The 16,963-nt window shown below is 36.6% G+C and overlaps 3 protein-coding genes across 5 annotated transcripts; 2 read left to right on the top strand and 1 right to left on the bottom strand.

The window, feature by feature from the left end:
- Positions 1-4,192, top strand: CHX20 (cation/H+ exchanger 20). The gene is made up of 6 exons (XM_020693648.2): positions 1-266; positions 767-1,226; positions 1,844-2,409; positions 2,611-3,012; positions 3,127-3,588; positions 3,688-4,192. The coding sequence occupies exons 1-6, from the start codon at positions 87-89 to the stop codon at positions 4,039-4,041; spliced, it is 2,424 nt and encodes an 807-aa protein (XP_020549307.2). The 5' UTR covers positions 1-86; the 3' UTR covers positions 4,042-4,192.
- A 2,655-nt stretch (positions 4,193-6,847) lies between these two features.
- Positions 6,848-9,480, top strand: LOC105161455 (short-chain dehydrogenase TIC 32 B, chloroplastic). 3 transcript variants are annotated; one of them, XM_088880528.1, is made up of 8 exons: positions 6,848-7,154; positions 7,697-7,928; positions 7,988-8,091; positions 8,212-8,365; positions 8,479-8,557; positions 8,651-8,735; positions 8,817-8,863; positions 9,054-9,480. In XM_088880528.1, the coding sequence occupies exons 1-8, from the start codon at positions 7,043-7,045 to the stop codon at positions 9,225-9,227; spliced, it is 987 nt and encodes a 328-aa protein (XP_088736654.1). In that variant the 5' UTR covers positions 6,848-7,042; the 3' UTR covers positions 9,228-9,480. The 3 variants fall into 3 exon arrangements, with proteins under 3 accessions (XP_088736654.1, XP_011077448.1, XP_088736655.1); XM_011079146.3 differs by having other exon boundaries at positions 6,851-7,154; positions 8,012-8,091; XM_088880529.1 differs by lacking the exon at positions 6,848-7,154 and adding an exon at positions 7,337-7,614.
- A 1,116-nt stretch (positions 9,481-10,596) lies between these two features.
- On the bottom strand, positions 10,597-12,673 carry LOC105161454 (actin-depolymerizing factor 1). Its single transcript, XM_011079145.3, has 3 exons — positions 12,515-12,673; positions 11,190-11,455; positions 10,597-11,053 (listed from the first exon to the last, which is right to left on the bottom strand). The coding sequence occupies exons 1-3, from the start codon at positions 12,515-12,517 to the stop codon at positions 10,903-10,905; spliced, it is 420 nt and encodes a 139-aa protein (XP_011077447.2). The 5' UTR covers positions 12,518-12,673; the 3' UTR covers positions 10,597-10,902.
- Positions 12,674-16,963: the final 4,290 nt, after the last annotated feature.

Genomic DNA, 16,963 nt, shown 5'->3' with positions numbered 1-16,963 from the left:
ATTGTAGAAGCACACAAATGCAGAAATAAGCAGTTTTGAGTGATCGAATTACATATAATTCTCCTCCGGCTGTCAATATAGCAAAGATGCAGGTGAATATAACCTCAATTCGGACATCCTCGAATGGAGTTTGGCAAGGCGATAACCCCCTCGATTACGCCTTCCCTTTGCTTATTATCCAAACCACCTTAATCCTCCTCCTCTGCCGCCTCCTCGCCTTCCTCTTTAAACCCCTCCGCCAACCCAAAGTCGTCGCCGAGATGATGGTACCTAACTCCTTATATTTACACGCAATTCTGAATCTATTGGAGTCACGTCTGATCATTTGCAACATATGTTAGAATGCATGTTTTGTTTTCTATGTCTTATGTTCTTGCACCAACAACAAGTAGTGTTGTTTTAGAATAAAATCATGCACACCGACCCCCGACTCTTGTAAAAATGAATAATACAATGCACAACACTCTGATCATGCATGCCAAATCAATCTATATTTATACACCTACCCTACTTATACCTTATAATAATTTCTCTGATTTTATTTACAAATTAGAGAAATTTTTTCTTCGAATAAAGTTTGGTTAAATTAAATATCTAATCATATAACAAATATTATAATTATTTTTTTTTAAATTATACACTAATCATACAATAAGTATATTATACTTACTATTCAAATTTGATTGTAGTTGTGTTAGAATTTCACATCAAACTTGTTAATTTGCAAACGGTGATAATTAATGAGAAGTGAAATATTTTTTCTTAGAGTGGAATTTTATTGGGGCCATCAGCTTTCGGGCGAAACGAAGAATTTATGAGGAGAATTTTCCCGAAATGGAGTACTCCCATCCTGGAATCATTAGCGACGGTTGGGCTCCTCTTCTTTCTTTTCCTGGTAGGCCTGGAGCTGGACTTGAACTCCATACGGCGGGGCGGTCGCCGCGCCTTCGCAATAGCTCTCGCCGGAATTTCGCTGACATTCGTAATCGGGATCGGCGTAACCTCTGTCTTCCGCCAAGCCGTCGACGGAGCAGACAAAGTCGGCTACACCCAGTACTTGGTGTTCATGGGAGTAGCCCTTTCCATCACGGCCTTCCCTGTACTGGCTCGCGTGCTAGCCGAGCTCAAGCTCCTTACTACACACGTAGGCGAGACCGCCATGGCCGCAGCGGCATTCAACGACGTCGCAGCTTGGATTTCACTCGCTCTAGCTGTCGCGCTCGCAGGTACGTACCTGCACCTCTGCGTCTTCTAATATGATAATATTGTTACTCTTATCTCATACATTTATATAAATTAAAAATATACTATGAGTTTGAATTATTTAGTTCGTCGATATTTAAGGTTTGGATATACAACGGCCAAACTATAATAAAAAACAAAATATGCTTATTTCTTCTCGTAAAGTATAAGATTGTTTCAGTACTTTCAATCTAAATTAGAGAGGAGTTTATAATTTTAATGATGGATGGATGGGTGGATGTTTTGTTACACCACCTTTATAGTATAAGGCGTTAAATATTTTCGACTCTAAATAAATCAGAGCATACCCTTAAATAATAAATGGTATATAAAATTATTTATATATTACCCACCAACACACATCTCACCTTTCGTCCCACACCTAAGGATTTTCGTGCACGTATATAGTATGAAATGTACATTGGACAGACTTGACACATAGAACATTTGTGTACTGCACATGTCACGTTTAATTGGATGTATAAGGTTATAAAAGATTTTTAATACAAACTAATAAGCTGTTTACCAATTAATCAACATCCTATGATCGTTAATTATGCGAGACTCTTTTATTGAACCGTAATCTTTAATCTCTGCGCAGGTAATGGCGGCGATGGGCCAAAGAGAAGCCCGTTGATTTCCATATGGGTTCTTCTATCCGGCGTCCTTTTTGTTACTTTCATGATGGTGGCGATCAAGCCCGCTATGAAGTGGGTGGACCGGCGGTGCTCGTCGGAGCACGATACAGGCGATGAACCCTATATCAGCTTAACCCTCGGCGGTGTTTTGGTGGCGGGGTTTGCTACTGATTTAATCGGCATACACGCGATATTCGGTGCGTTTATTTTCGGGTTAATAATACCGAAAGGGGGAGATTTTTCTCGGAGATTAACGGAGAGGATTGAGGACTTCGTGTCCGGTTTGTTGCTGCCTTTGTACTTCGCTCTGAGTGGGTTGAAAACTAACGTGGCGACGATAAAGGGCGGAGGGGCGTGGGGACTGCTGCTGATGGTGGTCACGGCTGCGTGTGCCGGAAAGATCATCGGAACTTTTGCTGTGGCAATGATGTGCATGATTCCGGCGAGGGAGTCTATAACGCTTGGCGTGCTGATGAATACCAAAGGGCTGGTGGAGTTGATTGTTCTGAATATTGGCAAGGACAAAAAGGTTGGCCCATTTCTTGCATTTTGTTTCATAATATATCAACGCGTAGGCTTGATTTTCATCGGAAGTTGTTAATTATTATAAACATGTTAAAACAGTAAAAATTTACATTCTCCCGATCCACGTTCAGAAATCCTCTCTCGTCATCAGTAAGAATTATTAGTACTATATATTCTCATTTTGCGGTTATCTGTTATGATCCAGGTTCTGAATGACGAGGCCTTTACAATACTAGTGCTAATGGCACTCTTCACTACATTCCTCACTACTCCAGTCGTGATGGCCATATATAAACCCGCGCGTTGCGTCGCCGCCGCTGTGCACCGCCACCTGCAGTCTATTTCCCGCGGCTCCTCCGACGAACTCCGAGTTCTGGCCTGTGTACACGGACCCAGCAACATCCCCTCTATCCTTAACCTCATTCGATTAACTCGCTCCACCAACAAATCCTCCCGCCTAAAACTCTACGTTATGCACCTTCTAGAGCTGACCGAGCGCTCCTCCTCAATTATTATGGTCCAACGTCTGAGGAAAAATGGCTTCCCTCTCATCAGCCGCCTCCGCCGTGACGGCCAGTTGCACGACCAAGTCGCCCTTGCTTTCAAGGTTTTTTTCTCATTGTATCTTTGTAATTGTGTATGGATTTACATAGAGATTTTGTCCTTTTTGGCCAGTTGGTGTGGTAATCTGTCATTAACGGGTTTGGTTCTGGATTTCCAGGAATACGGCCAAACGGGTCGGGTCAGCGTCCGCCCAGCGACGGCTATATCAGCGTTGGCATCAATGCACGAGGATATCTGCCATGTTGCGGAGAAGAAGATGGCGGCGATGATTCTTCTGCCATTTCATAAGCGGTGGAGGAAGATCAACGGCGAGGATGAGGAGGAATCTCTGGGGCATGGATGGAGATGGGTGAATCAGAGAGTATTCAGAGAGGCGCCTTGCTCAGTGGCTGTGTTGGTGGACCGTGGATATGGAAATGAGGTCCAGAAGACTGCGGCCGCTGCCACGGCGTTGCAGAACGTATGTGTCATTTTCTTTGGTGGGCCAGATGATAGGGAGGCGTTGGAGTTGGGTAGTCGGATGGCGGAGCACCCGGGGGTGAAGGTGGCAGTGATAAGATTTAGGGAGAAGTATCGAGTGCTAAATCCATCGGTTGAGAACAGCAGAGGAACCGAGGAGGTACAATTAGTCTGTTCGATTAATTGTCATATCCAACATATTAGTAATTTCAGAGTGTAATAGACTAATGCCTATTCTAATGAACACATAAACAATCAGGAACATGATGAGGAAGCATTGGCAGAATTCAGAAGGAGATGGGAAGGCAGAGTAGAGTTCACAGAGAAATTAGCTGTCGACATAGTAGACCAAGTTTTGGCAATTGGGACAAGCGGAGAATACGACATAATAGTTGTGGGAAATGGCCGGCGCCCCTCCAGCATGGTGGCCGCCCTAGCAGACCTTGCCGTTGAGCACCTGGAGCTCGGCCCGGTTGGAGATGTGTTGGCGTCGTCAGGCCGAGGCATTGCCTCCTCGGTGCTAGTGGTTCAGCAACACGTCTCAGAAGAGTTGCAGGTTTCAAAGATCAGTCCAGAGGATGATGTTCATGAGCAAATTTCAAGTGCGGTCTAAATCGATTTTAGAAAGGGAGTGGTTATGGTTATGGATTTAAATTGTTGTTTGTGAGATGGAATCTGTATTTTGGTTGTTGTGGTAAACTATGAGTTTTGTAATGGGATAATTATTATATTTACATTCCTATTTTGTGTTCTATTTACATAAATTATTCATAATATGGTTAGAATATTGTTATAGTAACGGATTAAACTCTGGGTTGGGCCTTCGGCTTTGTATGAGTAAATTCAGGTGTGGCCCAAACCATGAGGGCCCAATATTTAAGGGGAACAAATCCATGAGTTTTAAGTATTTATTTTGTTTCTCCAAAACACTCAACAAGTTTTTCTGCCTAAGGTACAACTTTAATTCCAAAAGAATAGGATTAATGAATTCAAAGTGGAAATCTAGTGAGGCTCCTTTATGAAACATGTTGATGAGGGTTGTTCATCTCAACTCTTTTTGCATCACTACTTCTTCAGGATCCACACTTTTTTACGATCAATCCACTGAATTATATTCAAATTATAACTTTGATTGTACTAAGTATCAAATTAAATTTTTGATTCGATATTTGGTATGCTTTTTTTTTAAAAAAATAAGGTTTGATCGAATATGAGTAACAATTTTTTAAATATATATTTATATGATACCATTTTTTTTTCTCCCTAAAATGTCAAAGAATTGTAAGGCATTTTTAATCAACGATGCATGGATGATTGGATTCTTGTGTTGAATGGTTTATTTAATTTAATTGCTTTTTTCCTATATATATATATTGGAATTGATTTTTGTGTTTTATTTCGTTTTACCGTATTTGTCATTGCAATTTGGGACCGAAAATAATATAATTGCGTTTTTACAAATTTTAATTTTTGCAGTTTCTTTTTTACAAGTAAATTTGAAGTTTCGTTCATTGTATAGTTCTTTTATTTTTTATTTTAATCAAATGAAATCATTTTTTGTTTTGTATCATTTACCGAATCAAGAGTTTGAAATTGGGATTGGATACACTACTCTGGAGTACCCAATTTTTGGTATAATATGATTGTAATAAATGCACACCCCTAAACGGTCAGACATTCAAGAAAACATTAATCATGAGTGTCATAGATGTTGCTCTCTATGTACATAAGGTTTAAATAACAGTAGGTCCATAACTTTTTTGGTAAATATCTATTAAAAGCTAAGTTTTCATTTTAACATAATCCACTAAATTTAAATTAATTGTGCAATTTGCATTTATTATCTAATTAGTGTGATTGTGACCTACGTCAATTATTTTCTCAGTTCAAAAAATAAAATCGAATCTATTTTTGTAGGTGAGTCTCAAACTCTAACAAAGCAGGTCGATCAGTTCAGATTTGTTACCCTACTGACAGGGCAATGCTCAAAATTAGGTTAAGTACCAACAAGCTCAATCATATCCCCTCGGTCGCCAAGTCGCCACTCTAAAAGGATGCCAGTTGAATCCGGTTGGCGAAAAAATGCAACCAACATCCTTATATTTTTGGCCGACCTAATAGGATCTCTTCTAGCAACTTAGCCCCGTGATAATTTTAGAATTTTCAAAAGGATCCTTCTACTAGTACAGTGCTATTGAACTTCAATACTCATCAACATTAATCATATTATAAGATTTAACATGAATGTTATACATGATTCCATCTCTCTCCTATGCATTTCGTAAGCAGGTTGCTGTTCTTGGCACCATTCGAGCTATGCGTCTCTTCTCATGATGTCGCCTGGTGTTTAAAGGGACTGCTACGAAGTTATCACGTTTATTTAAGGATACTGATTTTAAGTTCGTTCCCCTAATCTCAATATCTTGGAATGTGGATTTTTTTATTATTTTTAAAATTCACTCACACACCCAATATATACATATACTTTCAAGATTCAAATACGAGACCTTCCGTAAAAAAAATTTGTGCCTGAACTGTTAGTCTATACCCTAAGAACGTGCATTGAGCAAGAGCAACATTTGAGATTATGGTTTATGGGTGGGGGGTAGGGAGGCAAATCATGTGGCTCTAGTTTTAGGTGGGAATGGTACAGTGCTTACGGAGGGGTAGGACCCGCCTCGCTCTATCTTTTATGCTTTTAACCTGCTGTGTTTGATGTTGGGCTGAAAGTTAATCTTCTTCAATAAATAAATAAATAAATAAATAAAAGTTGTTTTCTATTATTTGCAAACAATGCCTTAACAGTTTTGTGTATTTATTCAAGAAATATATCAAAATATTTTATTTTGGTATTAATTAATAATAGATAACCTGTAACATATTTTAAGAAATTCCTTTTGTATTCCTTCTTTTTTTTTTCTTTATTATATATCGTGGTTTATTTTTATTTTATTTTTCATACATTAAAATGTATTAAGAAATTTTTTCAACAAATTTTACATCCAAAAGTAGCTAATGCTTTGCACCAAAGTTCACAAAATTTGGAGGTTGCAATCAACTTGATAGAACGTGCATTTATTTGAGATACTTATGATGTTTGTTTCCATATAACAAATTTAATGAATTTTGACTAACATATAAATTTGTTGTATGAAAACAAAAATCAGAAATAAAATTTTTGAAAGTAATAATTTATTTGTAATTACAACAAAGGTTAAAGGAGGATGAGCAGATGCAAACACTAGTAATAATGTGAGTGATGGCCAAACTTAAATGAAATTAAATAGCATGAATCAATTACTTGTATGAAGGTGTTTTGAGTAAGTAGTAGAAGATGGTTGAAGAGTGGTTGAAGTTATAATTTAGTTGTTGTAGGGACTTACTGTCATTAAATGTCCTCCTCATTCACCAAACTTAATGCTATAATCCTCCAAACAAAGCCCCAATCCATGCATGCTATCCTCTCTTTTGCATTTACTCTCATGCTTTCTTCCATTCTCTCTCTCCCTCTTCCCTTACTTTAACTCATCTCTCTCTCTCTCTGCGTGTTCTTGTTTTCTTTTGGCGGAGAATAAAGAAAGTTGGGGGTAAGATCGAGGAAAATTTGCACAAGAATGTTTAGGTTGATCACAGGAAGAGCAGGGCCGAGTGGTTTTGGATCAGCTTCTACTGCTGAGCAGGTTACTCAAGGGATTGATGCCACCAATTTGACTGCCATTATTACAGGTTATACATTCTTTATTTTCTGTCTAAATTCATACAATTCATTCAGAATCATATATTTATAATGCATGCATGCAGACAATTAATGTTAATGGGTTCACACCCTGCAATTTGTACTTGTTCTACCATTTAAACTCATCGGTTTATCATAGCACATTCATATATACAATAAAAACACACATACACACACACAACAATGTCCCTGTTCTTGCCTATTATCTACTGTCTTATTATTTGCTGTCTCTATTAGTTGTTGGTATGCCTTTTTTCGTTGTTTCTTGGAAAACCACCAGACAACAGTGTTGTTTTAATGGTGTTAGTTGGGGCAGATGTTTTATTCTCAGACGGAAATAGCCAATACACTTACTTAGGCAATATTCCTTAATTACAACAACTCTGCTTGAATTTCAATTTGGTGAGCAAGAATCAGTTAAACTGGATCTGTTCATCTGTCCCTTCACAGGTTTATGCAAGTATTTTACTAAACCAAGGCACATTTATCGATCTTCGTAAACAAATTCAAACTGAAAACTCCTGGATTGTAGGTGGAGCAAGTGGGATTGGCTTGGAGACAGCGAGAGTTTTAGCACTGCGAAACGCGCATGTTATTATTGCAGCAAGAAACATGGAAACTGCAAACGATGCAAAGCAGCTGATTCTCAAGGACAACCACAACGCTCGTGTTGATGTCCTTAAGCTCAACCTTGCTTCGCTCAAATCAGTCAAGGCCTTTGCCGATAACTTCATTGCCCTCAATCTTCCTCTCAATATCTTAATGTAAGTGTCAAAAACATTAATATTAGTATCTTCTAGTCTTAATTGAGTCAATCTTACAGGGCGGATGCACCTTTGTTTTTCAGAAACAATGCTGGTATAATGTTTTGTCCTTATGAGCTCTCCGAGGATGGGATTGAGATGCAGTTTGCTACAAATCATCTCGGTATATATGAGCCAAGAACTGTATCAATACATCAACCTTTTGTTGGCTGCTTGAAATTCCTCTACAATCCTAAGCCTTGTGAAATTTCCTAAACTTCGATCTTACAATGGTTGCTGTCAGGTCACTTCTACTTGACTAACCTACTCCTTGAAAAGATGAAAGATACGGCAAATTCCACCGGCATTGAGGGCAGAATAATAAATTTGTCATCAGTAGCACACCTCCACACTTATGAAGAAGGGATCCGATTTGAGCATATCAATGATAATAGCAGGTAGCTCATTAAATCTCCCTCAGTAAATGATCAATGACATCAGAGTAGAAGACATATATCACCGAGTATTTTCTATCATCGACCAATTTGCTTCTGTATTATTAATGCAACAGTTATGATGACAAGAAGGCTTATGGACAATCCAAATTAGCTAACATTTTGCATGCCAATGAGCTCTCCAGGCAGTTGCAGGTATCATTTCTTTCTCCTCTGTTTTCAATTAAAAAATAAATAAAAAATGACTAGAATTATATTCAAACTCCTCTTCGAAAACTCTGGTTGCAGGCTGAGGGAATAAATATTACTGTGAACTCGGTGCATCCAGGACTGATAATGACAAATCTCTTTAAGTACTCTGGTTTTCTGATGCGTAAGCAATACTAAAATCTCATGCATGTAGAAGTTCTTGAATGCTTTTCTTTTCCGTGTACTGATTAAGATTTTGATGCAGGAATTTTAAAGATCTGCACATTTATCCTATGGAAGAATGTCCACCAGGTTACAATCTTTCAACATTTTTTCATGCAAAAAAGAACGAAAAAGGAAAAGACATGCACCCTGTGTTGCTTGTCCTGATCTGTTTAACATGGTTAAATTAAATTATATTCATTTTATGAGATATGCATCATCACAACTAAGGTTGTGAGTGAAGGACTATTTTCATTCAACTTTGATATTGATTTTTCAGGGTGCGGCCACAACGTGCTACATTGCCCTTCACCCGGGCTTGAAAGGTGTATCGGGGAAGTATTTCGTGGACTGCAACAAGTTCAAACCCAGCAGAGTTGCAAGAAGTGAGGTTTTAGCCAAGAGGCTCTGGGATTTCAGCTGCAAGTTAGTTGATGAAGCTGAAAAAGCTTAAATTTCTTGCTTTGCCTACAGAAAGTTTTTCAATTACTTATTATATGTGTGTGTGTATGAGGAACCTATAGCAGAAAGACAGGGTAGCCTAGTTTTGCTTTTCCCAGAAATTAAGGTAGTTGGTATAACAGGCTATTTGTAATCTCAAACATTTCTCTGGGGGTATGTCCAAACTTAGGGGGCTGCTCATCTTTCATGGCCTCAATCCTCTTGAATGCTTAAGTAACTACAGCTTATATTCTCGTTGTTCTTAATCTATGTTGGCTAGAGATTGATACTGTACTAATGCAATCATTTCCAACTACCTACTGACCATCACATAATGTGCTTTTGCAATTCCCATTTTCTACATAGCTCATGCAAACAAGAAGCGCTGCTCAAAAATGATGAGCTGTTCCTTACAGATAATGAACAACCGAAATGTGTAGCAACAGGCGTGTCAACTACAAGAAATCTCGTTTTCGAGTGCTTGGATTGGATGGACTATCAAATTTAAAATGAAATCAATGTTGATTGAAAAGAAAAACGCTATGCATAACCTGCTAAAAGCATTTCTATCAGAGCTGTTGTTTGTCGTCAGCCCCCCACAAGCCCAAAGCTTTGATCGCACAGGCTGAAGCGGCTGCAATGATGGTGGCGGAGCCCGCTTCACAGGAACATTGAGATGATGCAGAAGTCGGGCTGATGGGTGAAGTAAAGCCGGGGAAAATGAGGCCCCCTCCAATGTTGTCCAAGTGGCAGGGTCCAACTCGGATGAAAGAGACATTGAAGCAATGTACGCAAGAATCTGGAAATCATTCCTTGAACGGAAAAACTTCCTGTTTGCCAAGAATCTCAGGTAATATTTGAAGTCAGTTGAGGTGGAGAAGAAAAAATCAAGAGAGGAGTGTTCAGAAAACCTGTTTTCCATGGAGGAGGCAGATGTATAATTTTGAGTAAATATACTATTTCTGTCTAGAAATGAAACATTTCTCGAGTCACAATTTTAAAATGGCGGATAGTCTGATGATAATCTGTTCCCAGTGAATTCGGAGCAGAATAAATTGATTAATTGATAGAACTAACTAATGTTGAGGAATATATTATGATGGTAACGGCATAGGATTTCAAGGGCACCTGCAACCCAGTGACCCTGTTGGTTTTCATATCAGACCACAGAAAAAGAGGTCAAGCAGAAAATCGAGTTGTGTCTCCAACATTATTTATACTCAGATGAATGGCATTCTTATAATCCTATATGTAGGCATATACCAGAGCCAGCAGAATGGAAACAATGTGAACGAAAGAACACTCTGTACTTCTCTTTCATTTATATTAACAAACTGCTCAAATGATAACCAGAAAGCGAGAACGTCTGTTTGCGCTCCAAATTAGGACCAGGGATCAAAAGTATCCATTTAAATAACAACGCAGTCTGGGAGTCTGAACCCCTCCCAGATTGTTGCATATTAGCTTGTAGATATCAATCTACAACTGAAACACCAAACGAATAATATCTAAAGTAAAGACAACATCATACACCAGACACACAAATTCCATTTAAAATATAAGGAACAGTATACGAAGTACTTGGTTCCTACTCATACCCAAGTTTACCATCCCACAAATTATAGGCATTCTTTTTCAAGTAAAGGTCAACAGAGCAACTCTGCCGCAGAAGGCCTACAAATTCTCACTTAGTTAGCACGACTCTTAATGACATCAAGACCCATTTCAGTTGGATCAGTTGCCTGTAATTCAACTTGGATTCCATCCAGCTCCCTCTTAAATCTGTCCTTTGAGCTAGCGTAAATCATCTTGTTTCTGATCCGCGAAGTGTCAGGAGACCTTACATGGCAAAAGCAAACAAGCAACTAAAACCATGTCTCCATGAATAGAGAGGAATGAATTTAGTTCAATGATAAGTGCAGCATGATATGTTATATTTTTTGAAAATAATAGGTACTAAAGATACTGATAGTACCAAGCAATGAAGAATATCCTGCTTTTCTGGCAATTCTCTGCAGTGACAAAGTCAAAATCATACACAGCATAGCGACATTCATCAGCAGGAAGACTAGCAGTGAAGTCGTCATAGCTTTGAGTTGGCTCACCAACTTTTTCAACAACAACCTGCTTCTGTTTCTCCTCTATCTTAAAGATAATGAAACGATAAGTCCTTTTCGCCTTTAGTTCCAAGAACCTCAACTTGCAGTCATCATGCACAGCCATCCCAGATGCTGCGTTTGCCTAAAACACGATCATAAGAAATGTCATTCAAATAACAATATTGAAAAGTTCCAGAGACATGAAACAATCACGCGATGAATCAGATGGTAACACCAAAAGCAAAGAACTCTGCATATAAACAAATAACAGAAACATGAAAAGTTAAGATCAGTAACTCAAAACAAAACAAAATAAAATGAATATTGTGAAATAAACCCCGCTTACCCTCCATCTTGTTCATGCCCCCCCATAACCGACAGGGGGAGAACTAAAATCTTACTTCAGTCAACAAGAAAGTACAATCACGAAATAACCACTGCTTACACTCCATTCCTTCATTCCCCTCAGACAGAAAGAAAGAGAATTCAAATTTTACTTCATTCAATGAGCTTGAAAGCAATTGGCTGAAACCTTATCTCTATTTCTCCATACATTCCTCCACGACAACAGCAAAGGGAACCGAACTGGACTACCATCTACTAACTCATGCCCCATATTCCTATAGGGCTCAGTCACAAACTAACTGAATTAGAAGTATCCAAGTCAAGCAACAATCCAGAGACACAAAGAAAAAGATTTAAAAGAAAGAGAGTGAAAGCTACATTTGAATTTATGATCAACTTTAATTGCTACTATTGAACATCACCAAGGACTCATCAACATCTGATGAAGTCAAGAAACTTCCAAAACTGAACGAATAATCTGGAAATCAGTAAAACCAGAACCATAACGAGAAATGTCAGATCAATCAAATTTCATCTATGACGCGTTCTCAACTCGCTTAATCTTGACGCAAAAATCTTATCACGATTGCAAAAACAAAATATGGAATCAAAATTGTGTGCGTTCGTCAACTTAACTACAAACAACAGCACACAACAGATCTTATCCCGCAATACACAATACAAACCACCGATGAATCAAACAAACAAAGCCACAAACAATCACTTCAACTTAGATAAAAGGAATAAAACACAGCAAAATCAGATCAATCGCAGATCAAGTAGTGATTGAATCAATAGTAGAATCAAAAGCAATGCGAGAGCAAATCTGGAAAAATAGGGAGGCAGAGAGACAAACCATTTCTGGAGCTTCAGGAAGAGAACGAGGCGACCAACTAAAGACTATGTAAAAGAACAGAAGGAGAGAGATTTTATAGAGAGAGAGAGAGAGCTGCCTTTAACGAGTGGCTACGGTGGAGTTGTTTACGGCGTTTGTACCCAGCTTGCTGTTATCAAGCGTACATACATTTAAAGCAATTACGTGACGCCGCATACCTTTATTACAAAAAGCGGCTTAGCTCCCTAGCTGGCTCAACCCCAGCTCGGCCTCCAGTAAATTTTTTCCACTACTAAATTAAAATCTAATCAAATGACTTCACCAACAAACATGTTTTTTAATTAAACTTTGATTAATGGAATATTTGACTAAATTTATTTAAAAAATATCTTACGCCTGATAAGATGTTTATAGAATTTATAAAATATTAAATTTTATTTTAAAAATAAATTCATTATGTATTTAGATAAAACAACTTATGAAATTTATAAAATGTTGCTAATGAAAAATTTATAAATAAGTAACTTCTTATTCTTTTTTTGTAAAGAACTTATAAGTATTTAATATCTTATTTTTTAAATTTATAAGCTCTTTTTCTAAAAAAATATACCAAACACTCTGTAGCATCTTATAAGATATTTATAAAAAGTTCACAAAAATACCCGCTAAATTTTACTCCATTATAATAAGATATAAATATAAAAAAAATTAGAATAAGAAACATTAATAATTCTACTTACCAAATGTGAGTAGCTTGTGGAAATAAGATTTCGACATAACCTTACTATATTCTTGGAAAAATAATTATATAATTATAATATAATTAAAAATAAAAATATTATAGTTTTTGAATAAGTAACCAGTCAATAAATCATTAAAGAATAGAGAATATTGTTTCATTCACAATATATTAAGATATATAAATTTTTTGAGAATATCGCCTAATACATTAAAAAAAAAAAGAAAAAAAGTTGGTAAATTAAGCACAAGCTATGTGTCGGCTGGAGTGAGGCAGCCGAGCCAGGGGTAGACGGAAACGTTGACGGCGTACAAATTCTGAGTATTTTCGGCCCAAAGTCAATCTGAATGTTAAGGAGCGGTATGAATTAAGTTTTTCATCTTTTATGAAAAGTTTTATTTATTAAAAAAAAGAAAGAAAAGGAAAAGGAGTAAAATAAAAGGGATAAGAATATAATAATGGAAGGAGATGAGTGGGGACCACTGGAGATTCCTCTCTCTACATTCCTGCGTCAATTCCACGCTACTTGATTATGATTTTCCACTCCTTTCCTTTTCTTTTCTTTTTTTTTTCTTTTAATTTTTTCATGTTTGGTTGGCGAATGTATGACTGTGTAATGTATAATGTATGCACACTCCAAAGGAGAAAGTGGTCTGCATCTTTAATTCCACATCACTACTTTTCACTAATTATTGTTATTACTATTATTGCATCAATGATGAAGGCCTTTAATGCAATTTACCACATTGATATTATAAATAAATAAATTATTTTTTTATTTAAAAAAATTATTTGTCTATTTTTTAAAATAAAATAATTCATTCTTGTATAATGAGGTAAATTATTTTATTTTAAAAAATATATAGATATTTTTGCTATTTTTTATAAAGAATAATCTGTTTATTTATAATATCGTTGGAGGTTCTGTGCATATATGATTTTAGAATTAGAGCCCTCGAAAAAAATGAGTTTAATCATATAAATTCTCTTGTTTTTTCTACCGAAAATGAAGAACATTATGGTTTGCAGATTGCAGTCTACTCGTTAGTCAAAGAGAATTTGATGTCAATTTTTAGAATATTCTCATTAACTTTTCATTGGTGTATTGATTTTATTAGTAAAATAACATAAATAATTGTCTGGGCATTCAACATTTACGATTTCTGAAAACTAAACTTATTTACATTTTGGTGAATAAGAGCTAAGCAGAAATGGCAAAATTTAGTATTGATCAACTCATGAAAAACAAAGCCGTAATTCAACTTAAACAAAGAGAAGCGATTGTCTACGTACTCAAATTAAAAAGAAAATCATTCGTTGAAATAAAAAGAGTTGATATTAAACACAGAACGCCATAAATTCATTGTCGAATTGTAAGATCAGGCCGGGTACTTGGTCCCTAATATTGCTAATAGGGTCTGATGTAATAGTCCGTACTTCCTATTGGGCTTAATCAAAGCTTGGCCTGTTTATTTGATTGTGAATGGTCTGCCCATATATTATGTTTATTCCTTTTTTTTATCTCTGTTTTTTTTTTATTTTCTTTAAAATCTACTGATATTTCATAAGCAACTAATATGCAATTACAGTATCTAGTATACAATACAATAATATTTTTAATCACTCAATAGCTTCAAAACAAACAAAGAATCAACGTACACATACTATTATTAAAAAAGTAAACTAAACATCTCCACATTTAAAGGATTCAAACTCACGATCTCTTAAACTCAACCTCACCACTTTTATGTTGATTCATTCATTTTTTTTTTCTCAAATAAAAATCAAATATGTGGTACTTATGGGTAATCCTTTCATTATTTTTTCTGTTAGAGCATATTATTTCACAGGTTATTGAAATATTATATATATATATATGTTAACAGGTTCTGGACTCTATTGGAAGATATTATAATTAAAAATGTTATACATAAGATATTATAATAAATACTGATAAAAAGAAAAAGATATTATCATAAATAGTGAGCATAATTATTGTACTAAGAAAAGGAGAACGTAAAATTTAATAGGTATGATATCAAATATATCTGGAAAGGCCAACTGCCTTGGAAAAGAGGACCAACAATTCCGGCTTTTGGCTCTTAAATTCAAACCTCTGGCCGTTGAAGTAACAACTAACCTTGAGATCACAGGCCAGCAACCAAAACTTCAAAAATCAGTACCCCTCATAACTTCAGAAGGTCAAGTCCTAAAGTCCTGTCTACATCACCACCTATCTTATTTCTTCCTCCTCTTTCCCCTTTTCTCAAGGATTAGAACAAAGTAATGATAGCTTTAACTGCAGTACTAATCAAAAAGGACAAGGATTTGTTCGGGAACATACACAAAAAGACTCATTCTTCTAAGTACCTTTCTTTTTTCAAAGAAAGTTGGAATTTGTAACTTTTTCTTTTCTTTTCTTGTTCTTAATCTCCTCATTGTGTATCAGTAAAAGATAATTAAGCAGATCTGCGAAATAAATTCCATCTGTGCGGCTGAGAAAATTTATACGGAAACTCTAAATTGATTTTCCCACACGTTTTAAAACTGAAACAAACAGATCCGATCCAGAAACATTATTGCTTTTACGATCCTGAAATCACCTAATATGATGAAGATTCGCAGAACCGACGGTGCAGGAGCCCAGAAACGATTCAAATGAAGTTATCCGCAATGAAGTATCAAAATAAGAATGAATCGAAATAGAATTCAGCAGAAGAAAGAAAGGTGAAATCACGAAGCTAAAGCTGAAACTTTACGCTATTACTCGAATATTCGAAGTTTACACTATTCTTACTCAACAAAGATCTAGTAAAAAACATTGCATTTTAGAAGGAACCTTATACTGATCTTATTCCACACTTGCAGAAACAGAAGCTCAAAAGCTTATCCTTTGAAGCAAGGATCGGAGGCCGGCATTTCCTCCGCCGGCTTGGGCGGTGGGTGGGGCGGCAAATGAACACCAGCACCACCGCTCTTTTCCAGCGGTGGAAGAGGAGCTTGAGTAGCAGGTGGTGGTGGAGCGGTGTCTTCGGGAAGAGGAGCTGAAAGGTTGTCCGGGATCACGAAAACGCCCTGCGACGGCCGCCGCTGGTGACGGTTACCTCTTTGAGACATTTTTTGCACAGAGAATGTGCGTGGGGGAAAAAGGACAAAAGAAATTTTGGTTGGGGGATTTTGGTTATGCAGTGAAAATGTGGTTGGTGGGTTTTATATAGGGAAGTCAAGTCAAAGATCATCCTTTCGCATTCTCATCTGTTGTAACTTGTAATACATTACTTTATATTTTGTCAATCCAAATTTGAAATACTGAACAAGATTGCTTCATACATTAGCTTTTATTTAATTAATTAAATTCGTTTTATTTTCGTTTACGTCGAAACAATTTGCAAGTCTTTCAATTTCTCTTTTCGTGATTACGTCAGTGCACGTCTTCAATATATATATATATATATTTAAGAAAAAAGAAATTAATAAATTTAAGAGTGTAAAAATAATAATTAAACCATAAGTTAAAAAATAATGATGATGGATTGTACTAGGTGGGGGTAGTCTGATTGATGACACGTGTAATCTTGTATGAATAAAAGAAAATTGGGGCCATGAGATGAGACACAATAATGTGCGGAACAAGACAGTAACATCTTCAACTCATATCCATGCTTTATTATGTTTCACAATCAATTATTAATTCATAGTGGGTAGCCATCTACATATACATATAGCTATAG

The sequence above is a fragment of the Sesamum indicum genome, linkage group LG5 (genome assembly GCF_026168435.1).
Source record: "Sesamum indicum cultivar Baizhima isolate 11 linkage group LG5, ASM2616843v1, whole genome shotgun sequence".
NCBI lineage: Eukaryota > Viridiplantae > Streptophyta > Magnoliopsida > Lamiales > Pedaliaceae > Sesamum > Sesamum indicum.
The sequence above is the reverse complement of the archived record's forward strand: the minus strand, read 5'-3'. Positions and strand labels throughout refer to the sequence as shown.

Coding starts and splice junctions, on each gene's coding strand:
- LOC105161455 (XM_088880528.1), top strand. CDS start 7,043: ATGTTTAGGTTGATCACAGGAAGAGCAGGGCCGAGTGGTTTTGGATCA. Junction 7,155..7,696: donor TTTGACTGCCATTATTACAG/GTTATACATTCT, acceptor CCTGGATTGTAG/GTGGAGCAAGTGGGATTGGC. Junction 8,092..8,211: donor GTTTGCTACAAATCATCTCG/GTATATATGAGC, acceptor GGTTGCTGTCAG/GTCACTTCTACTTGACTAAC.
- CHX20 (XM_020693648.2), top strand. CDS start 87: ATGCAGGTGAATATAACCTCAATTCGGACATCCTCGAATGGAGTTTGG. Junction 267..766: donor AAGTCGTCGCCGAGATGATG/GTACCTAACTCC, acceptor ATTTTTTCTTAG/AGTGGAATTTTATTGGGGCC. Junction 2,410..2,610: donor ATATTGGCAAGGACAAAAAG/GTTGGCCCATTT, acceptor GTTATGATCCAG/GTTCTGAATGACGAGGCCTT.
- LOC105161454 (XM_011079145.3), bottom strand. Junction 11,054..11,189: donor AGGATATTCTTCATTGCTTG/GTACTATCAGTA, acceptor TTGCCATGTAAG/GTCTCCTGACACTTCGCGGA.